Consider the following 16,664-nt stretch of genomic DNA (forward strand, 5'->3'; position numbering starts at 1 on the left):
AGTTATATCTTTTTTATATATATTTTTGTACTGTTTAAAATCAAATAAGAATTACAATACATGAGGTTTTCACGTGATATGAGCATTAGAAATGGTTTCTGATTGCCGTTAGACGCATCATGATGCAATATCGTTGCGCCTTGCACCACGTGACCTCCCCCCCAACTTCACACCCGCGGGCGCCGCGTTTGTTTAGAAAGGTAAAGGATTTTCGTGTGGGCCGAAATATTCATAAAATATAAGGTCAACACAGTATTTTATTTTTTTAACACAAGTTTAAGTAGAAATTAAAGAGTAAACATGAATAAACAAAAATCGTAACTTTTTAATAATATTGTAAATGTTTGGATGGATTTATGTATTTTTGTTTCTGTGTATAATATCTACAAGACGGCTATGTCTCGATGAAATTTGGTACAGATGTAGAACATAGTCTGGAAGAACACAAACATTTAGTTCTTAATTTCGAACCGATAGTAGTGAACAAAAGCTGGTATCAAAATATTTTTAATAGAACCCATACGAGTAAAAATTAACATAAAAAGAAGCATTTCAAGATAAAAATGTAGTAATCAAAATAAATAAATTGCTTCAACAAGAAAATATAGTGTTATTTAATACGTAATTTCCTCAACTACCAATAAGTATAATGAAATTAATTTAGAAGTTTACGGCAGAGCTAATGTGCGAAGTAAGTAAAAACACCTGACGGCGTAAACACATATCTGCTGTAATACGTATAACATTGTCATCAGAAATTAGACCCACAGACCATGAACTAGTCTACCTGTAATTTTTTAGGTTAAGTATATATCAAAAATTACTCAAGCAAAGACTATCCGTCACCATAGTAAATAATACGTTAATACCGATATTATTTTTCAAACAAACGATATGTGTCGCATCATAATACTTCGATGCATCATCATCATCACCAGCTCACTATACGTCCCCACCGAGGGGCTCGGATCCTACCCTAATAAGGGGTGACTAGGCCATACTCAACCACGATTGCAAGTGCGTGTTGGTTGACTTCACACATATCTTTGAATTTCTTCGCCGATATGTGCAGGTTGCATCACGATGTTTTCCTTCACCGTAAGAACGTCGGGTAAATTATGTACATATGAAAATTCGAAAAATCTAAAATCACATACACCGTTCAAATTAAACATTTAACAATACAATTAGTATGATGCAGGGATGTTTTACAAATGTTTTCTTTAATTTTTAAGCGAATATTTAATGCATTTATACAAGTGCTAACAAATAATTTTGCTGTATTTTTGGGTAAATTCCGTAGCGTAGGGATCATTCGCATTCGCTCTTCATATCACAATAAATTTTGTGATTAGTAGCGCGCCCAAAATATTATTCAGTTGACCACACCTGGTATAGTGCATATTAGCGGAGAAAACTTAAAAATTAACTTAAAAATTATTTCTGCAATAGGCTCATTGCATCGAAATTTATCTATAAGTTATCATATTTGCAACAATGTTGCTTATGTTTACATATTTTTTATGCCTATTATAAATTAACGCAGTAATTGATAAGAATGCGTTATGATTATTTTAATTACTATAAAAAGTGCATGTTTATCCTAAAAACCGGATCTGTTTAAACGACGCCTGGATGAATAAACTAGGCAATTGATTATTTAAAGCATGTGCATGTAGAAATTATAAAAGCAGTTATCTACGCCCGGTATTTACCGCTTCTAAGCTGTAAGCGTAAGCGGCTTTAACTCATCTGTGACATTCAATAGGTTATCTGTCACGCGTCAGGTTTGCAATCGGCCTAATTAGAGATCGTTCGCACGCGCACGCGCATCTCATTATCAAATTATGTTTACGTCTTTTTGATATCTGCATTTTTAATTACTGTTTTACATAAAATATAAAAGAGTGTAAGTACATTTATAATGATGAAGATCTACTTTATTAACCTAATTTAGGAAACAAACCCATACGTTTGAACGTCTCAATAAAACTGTCTTGTTGTATTCGTAACTTTTTACGGATTCATTTACTTATTGATATCGTTAGAACTTTCAACGTGCTAGCTATATAGCTAGTTTGGGATTAAAATTTAAACCAAAATTACCTCGTTTTTGGTATCTAATAAAATTACGTTGAATTAAAACTAAGACCACATGATGTTGTGTTTTGTTGGCAGAAGGTTTGTTACTTTTGTTTTAAAACTATAAATGTCATTATTTGTTTGACACTTAAATGTCATATCAAATTGACAATGACAGCAAAACATTGTTTCTGTAATAAACAATCATGATAATAGGACAAAGTAATAACAATCGATAGCAATGCTCTAATGCTACGTAATATACTATGATTTTATACATCGTCCGACAATGAATCTGTTCACACAGAATTGTTTAAAACATGGACAGCGATGATCCGCGAACACCGCTTTTAGGTATGTTTTATGAAATCATTATGTTTTATTGCCAAAATTAATGCAAAATTACAGTACATCGTGTAACTTTTAAATAGTAAGAGGTTGCTATACTCGACACTTTAGATTTTTTAAAATTTTATTTCCATTGTGTTCATTTTTGTCATTGTTTATCGATTATTGATTTCGAAATTGAGCTAAGTGTGTTAAGGACGTTATTCAGTTATAATTAAATATCTAGCTTTAGGAGACATGGAACTTTATACTTAAAAATACATAACTGTATTCCATTAAAGAAGAAACTAAATAAAACAAAGTTTAAAACAAGATTTTGGTGACTACAATATTAAAATCTAAATGGAAGCTATGTCCTAGAAAATGTACTATAAAACTATGCTGATTATTGTTAATTAACGATTAATGATTGGTATTAATTTGGACAGTTCGACAGTAGCATAGGCCTGTATGGAGTATCTTACTGCCACTTGTTAGCGCTCATTTTGAGTTTTGCACTACTTTACTAGCATAATGTAAACCAGGTATAAATATTGTTGGTTCCTTTAATGTTAATGTAACATTTAACTGTATGTAATACTAGCTGTTCCCATGTGGCTTCATCCGCATTGTATCATAATAACATTATTTTGTTGTTTATATTTGTCAAATTCTTAATTGCAAATGTCATGACATGTGACAAACCATGGCAACCCTGCATCCTTGATGTCGGAAGCAACTTATGATCTCTTTCCTACATTAGGGTTTTGATCCAAAATATTTACCACCTAAGTTTAATGGCGTGAAAATATATATCTTAAAGCGTGTTGTAAGTGTAAGGCTTATTATTAAAAAAAATAATTTTTTGAAAATATGCTGTAATTGCTGACATCTTCGGTAATAACAAAGTAGTGTGTGTTTATGCTTTATTATAATAGTATAGATTGTCTAATTCATATAAAAATATCTTTGACCGTTTTCAGACTTCACTATTGATGCAATATAAATGACTATGTATGGTAATGATTGATTTTTTAAATTGAAATAATTGCTGATTTTTCACATTAAAAAAATCCTTTAATGTGTGATGCATGTAATCAAATGTTATTTCTTTGCGTTACCGAGAATGTTTTATTTAAATGCAAATAAAAATTATGTACAAATTGATGGATCCAACATTTTGCATTTTACACCTTGTTTTATGTTTCTTTCTCAACTAATTTTAAAAGTATAGATTTCTGTATAAATTTGAAAGTAATATTAGGAAGCAGAGGATTGCAGATTTTAGTTGTCTTATATGATCATGTTAAATGTGGTAGAAAATTTGTGTTTCAAACTTACTATAGTTTACTTAGAAGCCATGGTTAAAAAAAGCTTTAGTTCATATTTTTTACTGAAATCTATTGTCATCCATTTTTTATCAGCCCTTTTTTATGTTGATTTAATTTTTAATTTATTATGTAAGAATTGTTACATTGTATGTAGACATGTTTAATGACTTAAGATTTAGTTCTTATCTTTATTAGATTATTCACCTTCATTTAAATTGAGAATGTTGAATAAACAGTTAAACAATTCTGGGTTGCCAGTAGCAATATATATGAATATTATTAGAGGAATAAGTATCTCTGAAAGTCTCTGACAAATCTACCGCGCGCTCAAAGAGTAACTGCCAATTCAAAACTCGGTGTCACCCCAGCGGTCATGTGTTTAAAATCATTCGCTAATTTTTAGACCAATGACAGGCAACCATGGATTTCAGTGTTACCATCTAATAATATAGTATATTTTTCAATCTTTATAAAAAAAATTAACGCCCATGTGTTGTTAAATGTTTTGCAGAACAACTACCAAAGAGACAAACACAGAATTTCTTCTTGAGATATTTAGGTTTATTCGCGACCTCTTACACTTTTTACTGGCTTAAACTTTTTAAAGCAATCAACTAATGATCGTTATTAACTAGTGTTTAATCTGTATTTAGTGTAACATTTAAACTATTCAGACTTCCCAAAAAAAGGAGGTACTCAATTCGTCTGTATGTTTTTTTATGCATGTTACAGCATTACTCCGCCGCTAATATACCGATTTTGATGATTCTTTTTTAATTGTTTAACCATATTACTATGTAGAATCCTTGAATCATTTTGAAGTTAATTGTGTTAATTTAGATTAAGTACTTTATAAGGCTTAGTAATATTTGTACATTTCTGATTACAAAGAAGGCTTTATGTTTAAATATGCGTGTTCATTGTCGTTATCATTATAACCTTATACATATATCTATACTAATATATAAGAGGAAAGATTTGTATTTTTGTTTGTATTGAAATAACTCAAAAAACTACTGGGCCAATATCAAAAATTCTTTCATCATTAGAAAGGTCATTTTTCTGTGAGTAACATAGGCTATTTTAATTTTATTATTATTTTAATTTCACGCGTACGAAGCCGCGAGAAGCAGCTATTTAGTATTAAAGGCACAACATGGCACGAGATATATATTTTTAATTAAATAAAAAATTGACAGTCTAAATCATATTTTTAATGATTTTTGTAATTTTAATATTGTATGAATGGAATTTTTACTATGCATATATTTTACATGACAAATACCAAGACGTTAGGTTTCGTAATTTCATATCAAATATCGCCTCGCTTGCAGTGTGCGCTTACTTTACACGTGTCATAACTTTTTATGTTTGATAGTTTGATGTTATTTTGCGGTTTATTTTACAAGAAGACGCACTGTTTAGCTGAAGCTTGTAATGGGAGATTGGAACGGTAAATATATATTTTCTTATTTATTTTATGCTATATTTTGATCTAGTTTATTAAAATGTCACCTAGTTTCACCTAGTTTCACCTAGTTTATAAAAATCAAGCGCCAATAGCCTAATGGTTTGGGGTACGGACTACCGACCTTGCGGTCGAGGGTTTGAATCCCGCCATTCGACTGTCGTGAACCATATCCTAGGACAAGTCTAGAGCTTAGTTGGAATGGTTAAAGCAAATATTAGTAAATTAACAAAAATCTACTAATATTTTTATTAAAAAAATATTACTACGTAAGTTTTTTTTTCTAATACAATTATTTATTTACTATTTATACATATTTGTATTCAATATCGCTGGCTATTAAGAAATTTTTACACCTTTAAAATATTTTGTGTTTTAAAATGAAAAATACTAACAGACATTTGTGTTTTTGTTTTGTTAATAAAAACCCTTTCATTCTGCCATACGAGTTTTTAAACTCCATAAATGTTTTAGTTATGATTGTGTGTGCGCGTGTTCAGTCGTATGAAAGATTCCCCATACGTTATACGTCTTCTAGGTTTCTTGTGTGTCTACATTTGTAGCATATTTGATTTATTATTCAGTATACTAGTGTAGTTATATCTGTGATTTACATTAACCAATGTTAAGAGGTCTGCAATGTTAGTACCTGGTAAGGGTATTTTTTGATATTAAAAATATATCTTTTATAATATGTTTTATAATACTTGTTTATAGAAATACAATCACGATGTCTACTAGCTTTTTATGTCAGTGGTAATAGTAGAATATACATATATTTAGTTTTGAATATAGGCATGAAACCGTATTAATGTAGCTGTTTTAATATTTCATCTCTCCGTGGACACTTACATCATAGACTATTGTCATACTAGCTTATGACCGCGTCACCGTCCGTAAGGAATTAAAAAAAAGAGTAATCTATGTCTTTTACCAGACTATCCTTAACATCTATGACAGTTTTCAACGAGATCCGTTCATTAGTTTAGGCTACAAACTCTAACAACTATCCATCTAGCTGTTTGTACAGGTCACGAGCGTGAGAGCCGGCTGGTCCGCGCGGCGCGCAAGCTGTGCGGCCTGGAATCATGGCGCAGACGAGTGCCCATCTCCATCTGGCTGCCCAAGTACACCCTCCAGTGTTTGTACAGAGACATCATTGCCGGTCAGTCTTCACTTTAAATAACCACAGTAACACTTAACACATTGTTTTAATAAGTGATACATATGTCATAAATTGAAACCTATAGTAGGTAATGTTGCTTACTGTCGAACTCTTAGCAAAGTGTTAATTATGAAATACGAGCTGTTGCCCGCAACTTCGTCCGCGTGGTATTAGAAAACATACAAACTATATAAATTACAAAAAGCTACGTATCCCTCGGCAACCGGACATTTCTCTGGGATGAAGCTTATCTCATGTGTACTCCAGACTTTGTTTTATATCTGTGTCAAATTTCAATAAGATATGTTGAACCGTTGCAGAATGATCGAGTGAACATTAAAAAACTAATTTAATGAATCCCACGGGAACCGTAACTATTCCCCGGATAAAAAGTAGCCTATGTGTTCTTCCAGACTATGTTCTAAACCTGTGCCAAATTTCATGGAGATCCGTTCAGCCGTGTTGGCTACAAACGCTAACAAACATCCATCCATCCATCCATCTAAACTTTCGCATTTATAATATTAGTAAGATTAGTAAGATATACCCTTCAAGGCTGCATTACAAATGAAAGAAATTGGAATAATCTTGATCGGATTAATCCAAAAGTTGTGTAAAATTGTTAAATAATCTTTACAAGAGAGCTTTGGAAGTAGTTCACTTTAATAATTTTGGGAAGGGGCTAGAGGGGTTTTGCGCCATTATTCCGCTTGTATCTGTCAATGATTTTAAATTGACATTCATTTAAACACGTTCCATTTTATTAATGACACTTGAAATAAATGACAATCGTAAGATGGTTTAGGTGATGTTGTTTATGATTAAAAAGAAGATATATTTAAAAATAGCTTTCGCTCGCGACTCCGTCCGCGTGGGATTAAGAAAAAATAAAAGTGAGTAGCCTATGTGTTCTTCAGACTATACTCTACATCTATACCAAATATCATCGAAATCTGTTTAGTCGTTAAGACTACATCTAACAAACATCCATCCATCTAAACTTTCGCATTTATAATATTAGTATGATAGGAAACTGATGTCACTTGTCATCCTGTTTTTACTAAAAATGGTTCTCACATATTAAATTCATTAATTCATGATTTTCGTTAATTTAAACATGGTCCTTCGAGTCGGATTTAATGATTGATTGATTTACATGATGTTTTTAATGATTTTTTTGTATTGTGAATTCAAAACTCGTTTTTCAAAATTCGCGAAATAAGCAATGTTGGTTTTCGTTGCTTCAAATTTTGATATATTACATCGGTATATCTTTTTAATTCCACATATTAAATGTTAATTAAAAGCTTGTTAAGTCATGAGATCTATAATATTTTCAATTGAATTGAATTGAAGAAGGACCCCCTACGGGTTCGAAACTGGTCGGTGCCTACACCGAAAGTTCCCACGTGAGTTTTAGCCGTGTTATAAATAAATAATATAGTATAATGTCTCACGAAAGTTTTAATAAGTTAATTTTCAATTGAGTTCATCACATGTAACATTATCGTGTATGAATGATCCTTTCATTTTAAATTTTATAAAAGTTATTGGTGTTAAATACGATATTAACATTAACATAATCAAGAATAAAATGTAAAATATCATACTTTTCATAATCATACTTCATACTAATATTATAAATGCGAAAGTTTAGATGGATGGATGGATAGAAGGATGTTTGTTAGAGTTTGTAGCCTAAACGGCTGAACGGATTTCGATGAAATTTGATATCGATGTAGCGGACAGTCTGGAAGAACACATAGGCTACTCACTTTTGTTTTTTTTTTAATTCTACGTGGACTGAGTCGCGGGCGAAAGCTAGTAATATTATGAATGCGAAATATAAATATAATAATATTGCGAATTGGCACAGACATAGAGGATAGTCTGGAATAACACATAGGATAATTTTTTTTTAATTCCACGCGAACAGAGTCGCTGGCGACAGCTATTAAACATAATATTTAAGTTTTAGGTAACATATAAAGTTTTGTCATTTATGTCGTAATCAGTGAAAGTGAAATCTGATGAATTAACAACCCGATGATTCAAAGAAAGCAACCAAACAGGTTTAAAGAGAATTCTTTCTGTAGTTCAATGTTCCGATTTATTCGCGTTTATTTATACTTTACGATACATTCGTTTAATTTTATAACATGTCTACTTATATCTATATTTTAACTAGCTTACGCCCGCGACTCCGACGTGTGGACTTAAAAAAAAGTATGTGTTCTTCCAGACTCTCCTCTACGTCTATGCCAAATTTCATCAAGATCCGTTCAGCAGTTTACATTACAAACTCTAACATCCATCAATTTAAACTTTCGCATTTATAATATTAGTAAGATTAAGATTTCAATTAATTACCACATTCAGTACTTTACTATGTAGTAATTGAATTAAACTCTTGTTTAATTTGTGTTTCAGGTATTACAGTAGGTCTCACGTCCATCCCGCAAGGAATAGCATATGCAATGGTAGCTGGCTTACCACCACAGGTAAATAAGACTGCTAAATAGTAAATGTTACTAATATTATAAATGCGAACGTTTAGATAGATGAATTATTGTAAGAGTTTGTACCCAAAACTGCTGAAAAGATATAGATGAATGTTGGCATAGATGTAGAGGATAGTCTGGAAGACATGGGATACTTAATTTAGTTTTAATTAAGCAGACGAAGTCGCGGGGGAAGGCTAGTTTTTGGTATAGTGTGTCTTTCGTATGCTAGGTGGGTCTGTACTCCAGCATATTCCCTGGCTTCGTGTACGTGTTATTCGGCAGCTGCAAGGATGTGACGGTGGGGCCGACCGCGGTGCTCGCGGCGCTGCTCGCCAAGTACGTGGCTCTGTCCCCCGACTTCGCCTGCCTCGCCGCCTTCCTCTCCGGCTGCATCATTCTGCTGCTGGGAGTACTGCAGCTAGGTACAAGTGGCTCTTGGCGATTACGCTAGAGCCAATGCCTTACACTCATACTAACTGTGGATTGTAGAAGCGTTGCCTGCCCTTTATTGATAGAGGAGGAGACGCACATAAAGAGGATCTCCCCCTTCTATGCGTTTCCTCCTCCGCCATATCCACTTTCCCTTCCCATTCTTTCCTGATAAGAAAAGGGTGGAAAGAGGAAATGAGTATAGTTAGGTCTCCTGCACCATACTCAGACAAAACGCAGAATTGCTTCCACTCCACTCCTGTCTTCTGTATGGTAGAGGACTACTACTGGTAAAATTATTAATTTCGAAGTTAACTCTAGCTGTATTAACAGATTGCCATGTTCAAACAGTCGCTTATGGTGGATTTTCTGTACAGTGTGATATAGAGTGAGTTTTGCAGGTTTCCTGTTGGACTTCATCTCGAAGCCAGTGATCAGCGGCTTCACGACAGCCGCAGCGCTGCAGATATCCGCCTCGCAGTTGAAATCATTGTTTAGGGTAACAGGTGAAATTACGAGAGTCGATTTAAACAGAAATCATCTCAAACTTTCTGATAATTTACAATTTATATAGAAATTTATACAAAGTACACTCGCGGAAATCCGCGGTGTCACACTTCAGGAAAAATTGCCTTGTTCATTATAATGTAATAAATTCCGCCTCGTCCTACTAAAAAGGACCTTAATATATTGTAACTAGCGTAATTAACATAAACACTCGGAGCCAATAATCATGTGTTGCGCCAATCCTCCAGCGCAGTATTTTCTTTTTTTAACAGTACAAATAACTACTTAGATAGCAGCAAGTGACAAAAGTTAATAATAAAAAGAAACTATCCATGTATTCAACGACTTTTTTGTACAGACACAAGCTGCGATGAATTAGTTTTTGTTTCGCGCCTTGTTTTAAAATGTTTAAACAATTGGAACACGGATAGTTTCCCTGACTGATGTAACAGTCTAGTAAATAAACATGGTATAAGTTAAACTTAGGAATAATCTGAATATAAAAGTACTAATATTGGTACAAATTTTGCATATATTCAGTTTATTTCTAAGTTAAGCTTTATTTGTAAGGCTATTAATATTAATTACAGTATTCTTTGTGTTCAGGGTCATCAGGTAACACTTTCATCCAGGCGCTGGTAAACTTCTTCAAGAATATAAAGACAATACATCTATGGGACAGTGTTCTCGGCATCGCTTCTATTATATTCCTCTTATTAGTAAAGGTTATAAATTTTCTAGTATTACCCATTCTATTTTATCTTTAATCTATGTTTAGAGACAATGAACACATACAACAAAAATTAAACAAAAAATGGGACCCACCTGCAAGCATTACCTTTCGGATAAAAAGAGAATTATCCAAATCGGTCCACTAGCGGCGGAGTTATGCCGTAACACATAAAAAAAAAAATAAAAAAAAAACATATCGACGAATTGAATACCTCCTACTTTTGGAAAGTCGGTCAAAAATAATTTCTGTTACACTTCTTGCCTTATATATCTTATTTATTTATATATGACTATTAAAAAAAAGAGCTTTATTTTTTCCTTGATCTATGTTTAATTTACTAGTCGTTTCAATTTAGGGTATTTAAAAAAAATCATGCATTAGATGGTTAAATGTGTTTGTATAATATATTAATTATTGGGCTATGTCTAGCAGTGTACTGCTATATATAATATTACTATTCAGCCATATAAGCGTCGGTGGCTCAGTGGTTTGAACATTTGACTTGTAATCTAGAGGTCTTGGGTTCGAATCTCGCCATGTACCAATGTGATTTTCGATTTTTCAAATTTTCATATGTACATAATTTACCCGACGTTCTTACGGTGAAGGGAAACGTCGTGATGCAACCTGCACATATCGGTGAAGAAATTAAAAGATATGTGTGAAGTCAACCAACCCGCATTTGGCCAGCGTGGCTGACTAAGGCCTAGTCACCCCATATTAGGGTAGGCTCCGAGCCCCTCGGTGGGGACGTACAGAGAGCTGGTGATGATGATGATGATATGACGTCATATGGCTAAATAGTAATATATTAATTGATATAGTAATTAGTTAACAAATCTTGTACAATAGCGTGTGAAGTTGCGCGGGCGGGTGTGGGGCGGGTGGGGCGCGGGGGCGGCGCGGTGCGCGGTGCGCGCCAGGAACGCACTGCTAGTCTTCCTCACCTCCGCTCTCGCGTACATCTTGTACAGGAGTGGTATCTCTCCGTTCGCGCTCACTGGTCAGTTGGTAACACTAAATAAATCATTAACGCCCTAATTTGAATCCTATTGACATTTTCTACCCTTTTCGTACAAAAGAAAGTGGATTTAGAGGGTATGAGGGATTATTGAGGGTAAAATCTTTCTGTGCGTCATCACTCACTATAACACCAAATGAGCTTGGAGCCTTTTTTAATCTAAAAAAATGTATATTTATTTTTTAATACGACTTGTATTATAAGTTTCTTATTCGGAGTAATATTTTATATCCTGCTCGAAGGACTTACTGCAAAATCTCTGAATTTTTGATATTAAAATTTCGTGGTGTATGGTATTATTAATAGGGAATATGCATGTATTTTTTTTAAACGATCCTACTTGTTATAAAATAACCACAAAAAAAATTTGACGCGAAAATATTCAACCATTGAGCTAAAAATAATGAAATGAAATTGCGACCATTTTCGAGCGACTAAAACGCGACCGGAGTTATCATGAGACGATTGACGTCAATCGTCTATTCCATTAAAAAGTTTGGTACAATTTGGCGTCATATGCATATTGCCTATTGTTATTGAATGAATTAATCGGTAAATTGTAGTAATCATTGTTAATATCCAGGTAAGATAGAGGGCGGGCTGCCGCAGTTCGGTCCGCCGGCGTTCAGCACGCGGGTGAACAACCAGACCCTGGGCTTCGCGGACATGCTGCAGAGCTTCGGCCTGGAGGGGCTCGCCCTGCCGCTCGTCGCCGTGCTCGAGAGCATCGCCATCGCTAAGGCATTCGGTAACTACCTCACATTACTTAACACTTAAATGCATTATGCATTTATACACCAGTCTTCTCTCCATACCCAATAGACTAATTTAAAAAAAAATATTTTATTTAAAAAAAATCTATATTTTTCCCTTGTTCTATGTTCAATTTACTACCCGTTTTAATTTAGGGTATTTAAAAAAAATAATGATCGATATTAAGATCAAATATTAAGACAAATATTAAGATCGATATGATTTTTTTATATAACAAGATAATTATTTTTACTCGCTATTCGTTTACATATTTTTATTTAAAAAATAAATAATACGTACAGTTTTGTTACATGTGTACAATGAAAGCCTTTGTCGGTTATAATTGTTGGTTTCCAACGTTAAAACAATAACATTGTTAATACTTATCTCCTAAATGATTTAACGGACTTAAAATAGGCACATTTATAGTAATATTTGTTAGAGTTAGCCTAATCTGATCTGGATGAAACTTGCGTTCTTACCCACATAGAGGATAGTCTAGCTAAACAACAACTAATACAGGTCATTTTGTTTTTTTAATTCCACGCGGACGGAGTCGGGGGCGAAAGTTACTTGGTAATTTTCTTAAATTCCGGACAGAGTCGCGTGCGATAGCTATAATAACTTAGTATGACATTCCAGCGGGCAGCGCGGCCGTGGACGGCACGCAGGAGATGCTGGCGCTGGGCGCCTGCAACCTGCTGGCGTCCTTCGCGCAGAGCATGCCAGCCACTGGCTCCTTCACGCGCACCGCGCTCAACCACGCCAGCGGGGTGATGACCCCTGCCGGCGCGTTCTTCAAAGGTACTGGTGTAAACGCGAGATGTATAAAGGTTAGATTGTATACTACTACTGAATGTATCTCGATGGAAATTGCCAGATGTAGAGGACAGTCTGGAAGAACACATAGGCACTCAATTTTATTTTTTTTAATTCTACGCGGACGTAGTCGCAGGCGAAAGCTAATATTAATATTAGTGTGAAATAGGTGGATATTTGTTAGTTTTTATACTAAACTGCTGAATGAGTCTCGATGGAATTTGCCAGATGTAGATGATAATCCGAAAGAATACTTAGGCTTATTTTTTTAATTCTACGCGAACGGAGTTGCAGGTGAAAGCTAGTCCTTAACGCCAGTAATAATAAGCAAGTATTCCAGCGTGCGTGGTGCTGGCGGCGGTGACGCTGGCGTCGGGCGCGTTCGCGTGGATCCCGCGCGCCGCGCTGGCCGCCGTCATCCTGGTGGCCATGCTCTCCATCATCGACTTCTCCGTCGCCGCGCTGTGGCGCACCAGCAGTCAGTACACACATTACACATTACACAAATACACTACACATACTGAACATTTTTCACCGGTAACTTCTTTGAAAGGTACTATGTTAGTTGCCATCTTATGTCCTTGTATTGATGTTGAAAATATTTTACAAAATTATCTCTTATAAAATAAACTAAACAGTGTCACAAAATAAAATGTAAACATTCAAATATGATTTAGTGACATCTATTGACACGAATTGTAAATACAATCAATGAGGATCTGTTAATAGACAGTATCACCAAGAATGACGCTGACTGTACTTACACAAACTGCAAACAAGTAATCTTGCTATGGCCAAGTATTTATTGCACAAAGACATAATAACTAAGGGATAAGTGTAAGCGATGTTTAAGTGGCCGTAATGTATCTTAGCATGAAATCTATACTAATCGATTGTTTATGTGATCATGGAGTCATAGTGTCGTTAAGGGTCGGTTTCCACTGTTCAGAGAGCGAGGTGTGCGTGTGGGCGCTGACGCTGTGCACCGGCGCAGCTGCGGGCCTGGAGTACGGCATCGCGGCCGGCGCGTGCGCAGACGTGCTGCGCTCGCTGGCGCACGCCGCGCGCCCGCACATACTGCTGCAGCCCTGCAAGGTACACTAGTATACTGCTGGCGGAGTGTGCACACCACTAGGTATTACTTATTAGTATACTGCTGCAGTACAGACATTTTATTGCATCAAATTTAATACGTCCTTAATGTTCACATATACGTCGGAGTGATGAGTGGTATTATTTTGGTGGTGGTATTATTAGAGCTCGGAGCCTACCTTTAGCTAGTGACTAAGCTTTAGTCAATCACGTTGCACTGCGGGTTTTGGCCGACAAGTGACGACATCACGATAATTTCCTTCACCGTAAGAACAAATTATGTACATATAAAATACAAAAACCACATTGTTACAGCGGGATTCGCACCCAAGACGCACAGATAACAAATCAAGTGCTTAAACCCCTTAGTCACCGACGCTCTTTGCAATCGTTCAAAAATTAGTAATCATTTCACATCGTTATTTAAATTTTTAAGTCTACGGGGTTGTATCTAACCCCACGGCTGGCCTTACTAAGCTTACATATGAATGGAGCTTAGTATAGCGATGTGTCAGGTGGGGGCGGCGGCGAGCTCGCGCGCAGTGCTGCCGGCGCGGCTGCAGTACATGTGCGGCGCGCGCGCGGCGCGGCAGCTGCGGGGGAGCGCCGCGCAGCTGCTGCTGCTGGACGCCAAGCACCTCCTACACATCGACATTGGCGTCGCAGAGGTATATCTTACTTATATTATAAACGCGCACACAGAGATTAAACTATCGCACAACTGTTCGCTTTGATTCTGTTCAACTTGTTACCGACAGCGCGGCAGCCAAAAATACAAAACACTTTTTATCAAACTAACATATCTTTATTCAAAGTTATTTACACAAATATATACAAAAAAAACTCAATACTATCTGGATCACATCTTGACTTCTTATTCTTCTTTTTCTATATATTTCTTTATCCAACGATAAATGCCTTGGTGGCCAGTATGCAACCTCTTTGGCTGACATACTGCTTGTCAGCCAAAGAGGTTGTATTTTGCACTCAACAGATTCCTATGAGCTTATTTAGGTTACACTACTCGATTTTTACTTGTACAACTGAACAGTTGAATTTGCTGCGAAACAATTGACAATCAAACAACAGTTATGCGATAGTTTAGTCAAAGATGTTCGCACGCTCTTAATGTGAAAATTTTATGGATATTATTGTTGGAATATGAAATTTGACACAGAAATAAAACATAGTCTGGAAGAACATAAAACTACGAAGTTTTTTTTAATTCTGCGCGGTAAAAATCACTAAATTTCAAGAAGCGTAGGGTGTTTAAAAGTGTGGTGGTAGGTGGTGATGGTGTCGCTGGGGGCGAGCTGGTGATGGTGCAGATTTGAATGATGCGACCGTTATTCTTCAACCAATTTATTCACACCAAACATACTAAATCCACAACACTATATATAATAAAAAGAAGTAGAAGGAGAGTGCAACACGTTACAAGTAGAAGAAGATAAAAACACAATAATAATAAGCTAGGATATCAAGAGCGAAATTAACAGTGGTCAGCGCGGGCACAGTTTGAAAGCGACTGTTAATTAACCGCGCGCGCCGCTCGGTCAATGACCCCGGTCAGCTGTGCAGTCGCGAATTTAAATGCACCAATGACAGGTCACAAAAATACAAGCGTTGCACTATATTTCGACCACTCGTCGTGCACCGTGTTTATATGTGTGAGTGAATGTACGTGTGTTATGTAAGTGTATATGTGTGCTGTGTATGAATGTTAAGTGTACTTGTGGAGTGTTTTGGCAAAATGTATAAGGTTCCCTATAAAAGCTTTCACGTGTTTGATTCTGCATGTTTTTCAATGTTCTGAAACTTGTGTTGTTTGTTTTCAGGATATAATAACTGTGATATTAGAGTTAGAGCAGGAAGGGCGTAGGGTAGTGCTGTGGAACTTCGAGGCTAAACATCAGCAGCTGTTTGAGCAGATCAACCCCAATGTGAAGGGGAAGTTCTTCAACGGAATCAATATAGAACAATATTTATTAGGTAAGTTATATAAACAAAAAAAAATGAAAAAAATCTATAATTAAAAAAAAATGTATGAATTTGTGAAATGCGAATACAATAAAAAAAATTTTAGCAAAACAAAAAGTCTGTTTTTTTATTACTTACAAACCAGTATCAATAAACAAATTATATTTTTCCTGGGTTTTTTATTGCAAATGTTTTTTATTATGTAAAATGATTTTTCCTTTTTTTCAGAAGGAGAGGCTGGACGTACAAGTGTTAATTTTTAGAATTTTTTTTTTAAAATAACTTCGTATTAAGTGAATTATATAAATTGTTAAGTTTGATGAATGTATTTTTAATGTTGATTAAAGTTAAACTTTATACAATAAAAAGAATAATTAACATTATAGTTTTTTTTACTTTATGCCCAAAAAAAATTTAACCTGATTTTTACATAGCCGAAAAATTATGTGAATA

General features: G+C 35.1%; 1 protein-coding gene across 3 annotated transcripts; it reads left to right on the top strand.

The window, feature by feature from the left end:
• Window positions 1–2,260: 2,260 nt before the first annotated feature.
• On the top strand, window positions 2,261–16,590 carry LOC106109844 (sodium-independent sulfate anion transporter-like). 3 transcript variants are annotated; one of them, XM_013291478.1, is made up of 14 exons: window positions 2,261–2,436; window positions 6,239–6,373; window positions 8,804–8,874; window positions 9,107–9,299; window positions 9,708–9,812; window positions 10,420–10,538; window positions 11,399–11,549; window positions 12,151–12,315; window positions 12,963–13,124; window positions 13,480–13,617; window positions 14,089–14,234; window positions 14,747–14,899; window positions 16,070–16,223; window positions 16,440–16,590. In XM_013291478.1, the coding sequence occupies exons 1-14, from the start codon at window positions 2,403–2,405 to the stop codon at window positions 16,472–16,474; spliced, it is 1,761 nt and encodes a 586-aa protein (XP_013146932.1). In that variant the 5' UTR covers window positions 2,261–2,402; the 3' UTR covers window positions 16,475–16,590. The 3 variants fall into 3 exon arrangements, with proteins under 3 accessions (XP_013146932.1, XP_013146933.1, XP_013146934.1); XM_013291479.1 differs by lacking the exon at window positions 2,261–2,436 and adding an exon at window positions 5,003–5,193; XM_013291480.1 differs by lacking the exon at window positions 2,261–2,436 and adding an exon at window positions 5,627–5,860.
• Window positions 16,591–16,664: the final 74 nt, after the last annotated feature.

This window comes from Papilio polytes, unplaced genomic scaffold (assembly GCF_000836215.1).
Source record: "Papilio polytes unplaced genomic scaffold, Ppol_1.0 DF821067.1, whole genome shotgun sequence".
Lineage (NCBI taxonomy): Eukaryota > Metazoa > Arthropoda > Insecta > Lepidoptera > Papilionidae > Papilio > Papilio polytes.

Coding starts and splice junctions, on each gene's coding strand:
- LOC106109844 (XM_013291478.1), top strand. CDS start 2,403: ATGGACAGCGATGATCCGCGAACACCGCTTTTAG. Junction 14,235..14,746: donor TACTGCTGCAGCCCTGCAAG/GTACACTAGTAT, acceptor GCGATGTGTCAG/GTGGGGGCGGCGGCGAGCTC. Junction 14,900..16,069: donor TCGACATTGGCGTCGCAGAG/GTATATCTTACT, acceptor GTTTGTTTTCAG/GATATAATAACTGTGATATT.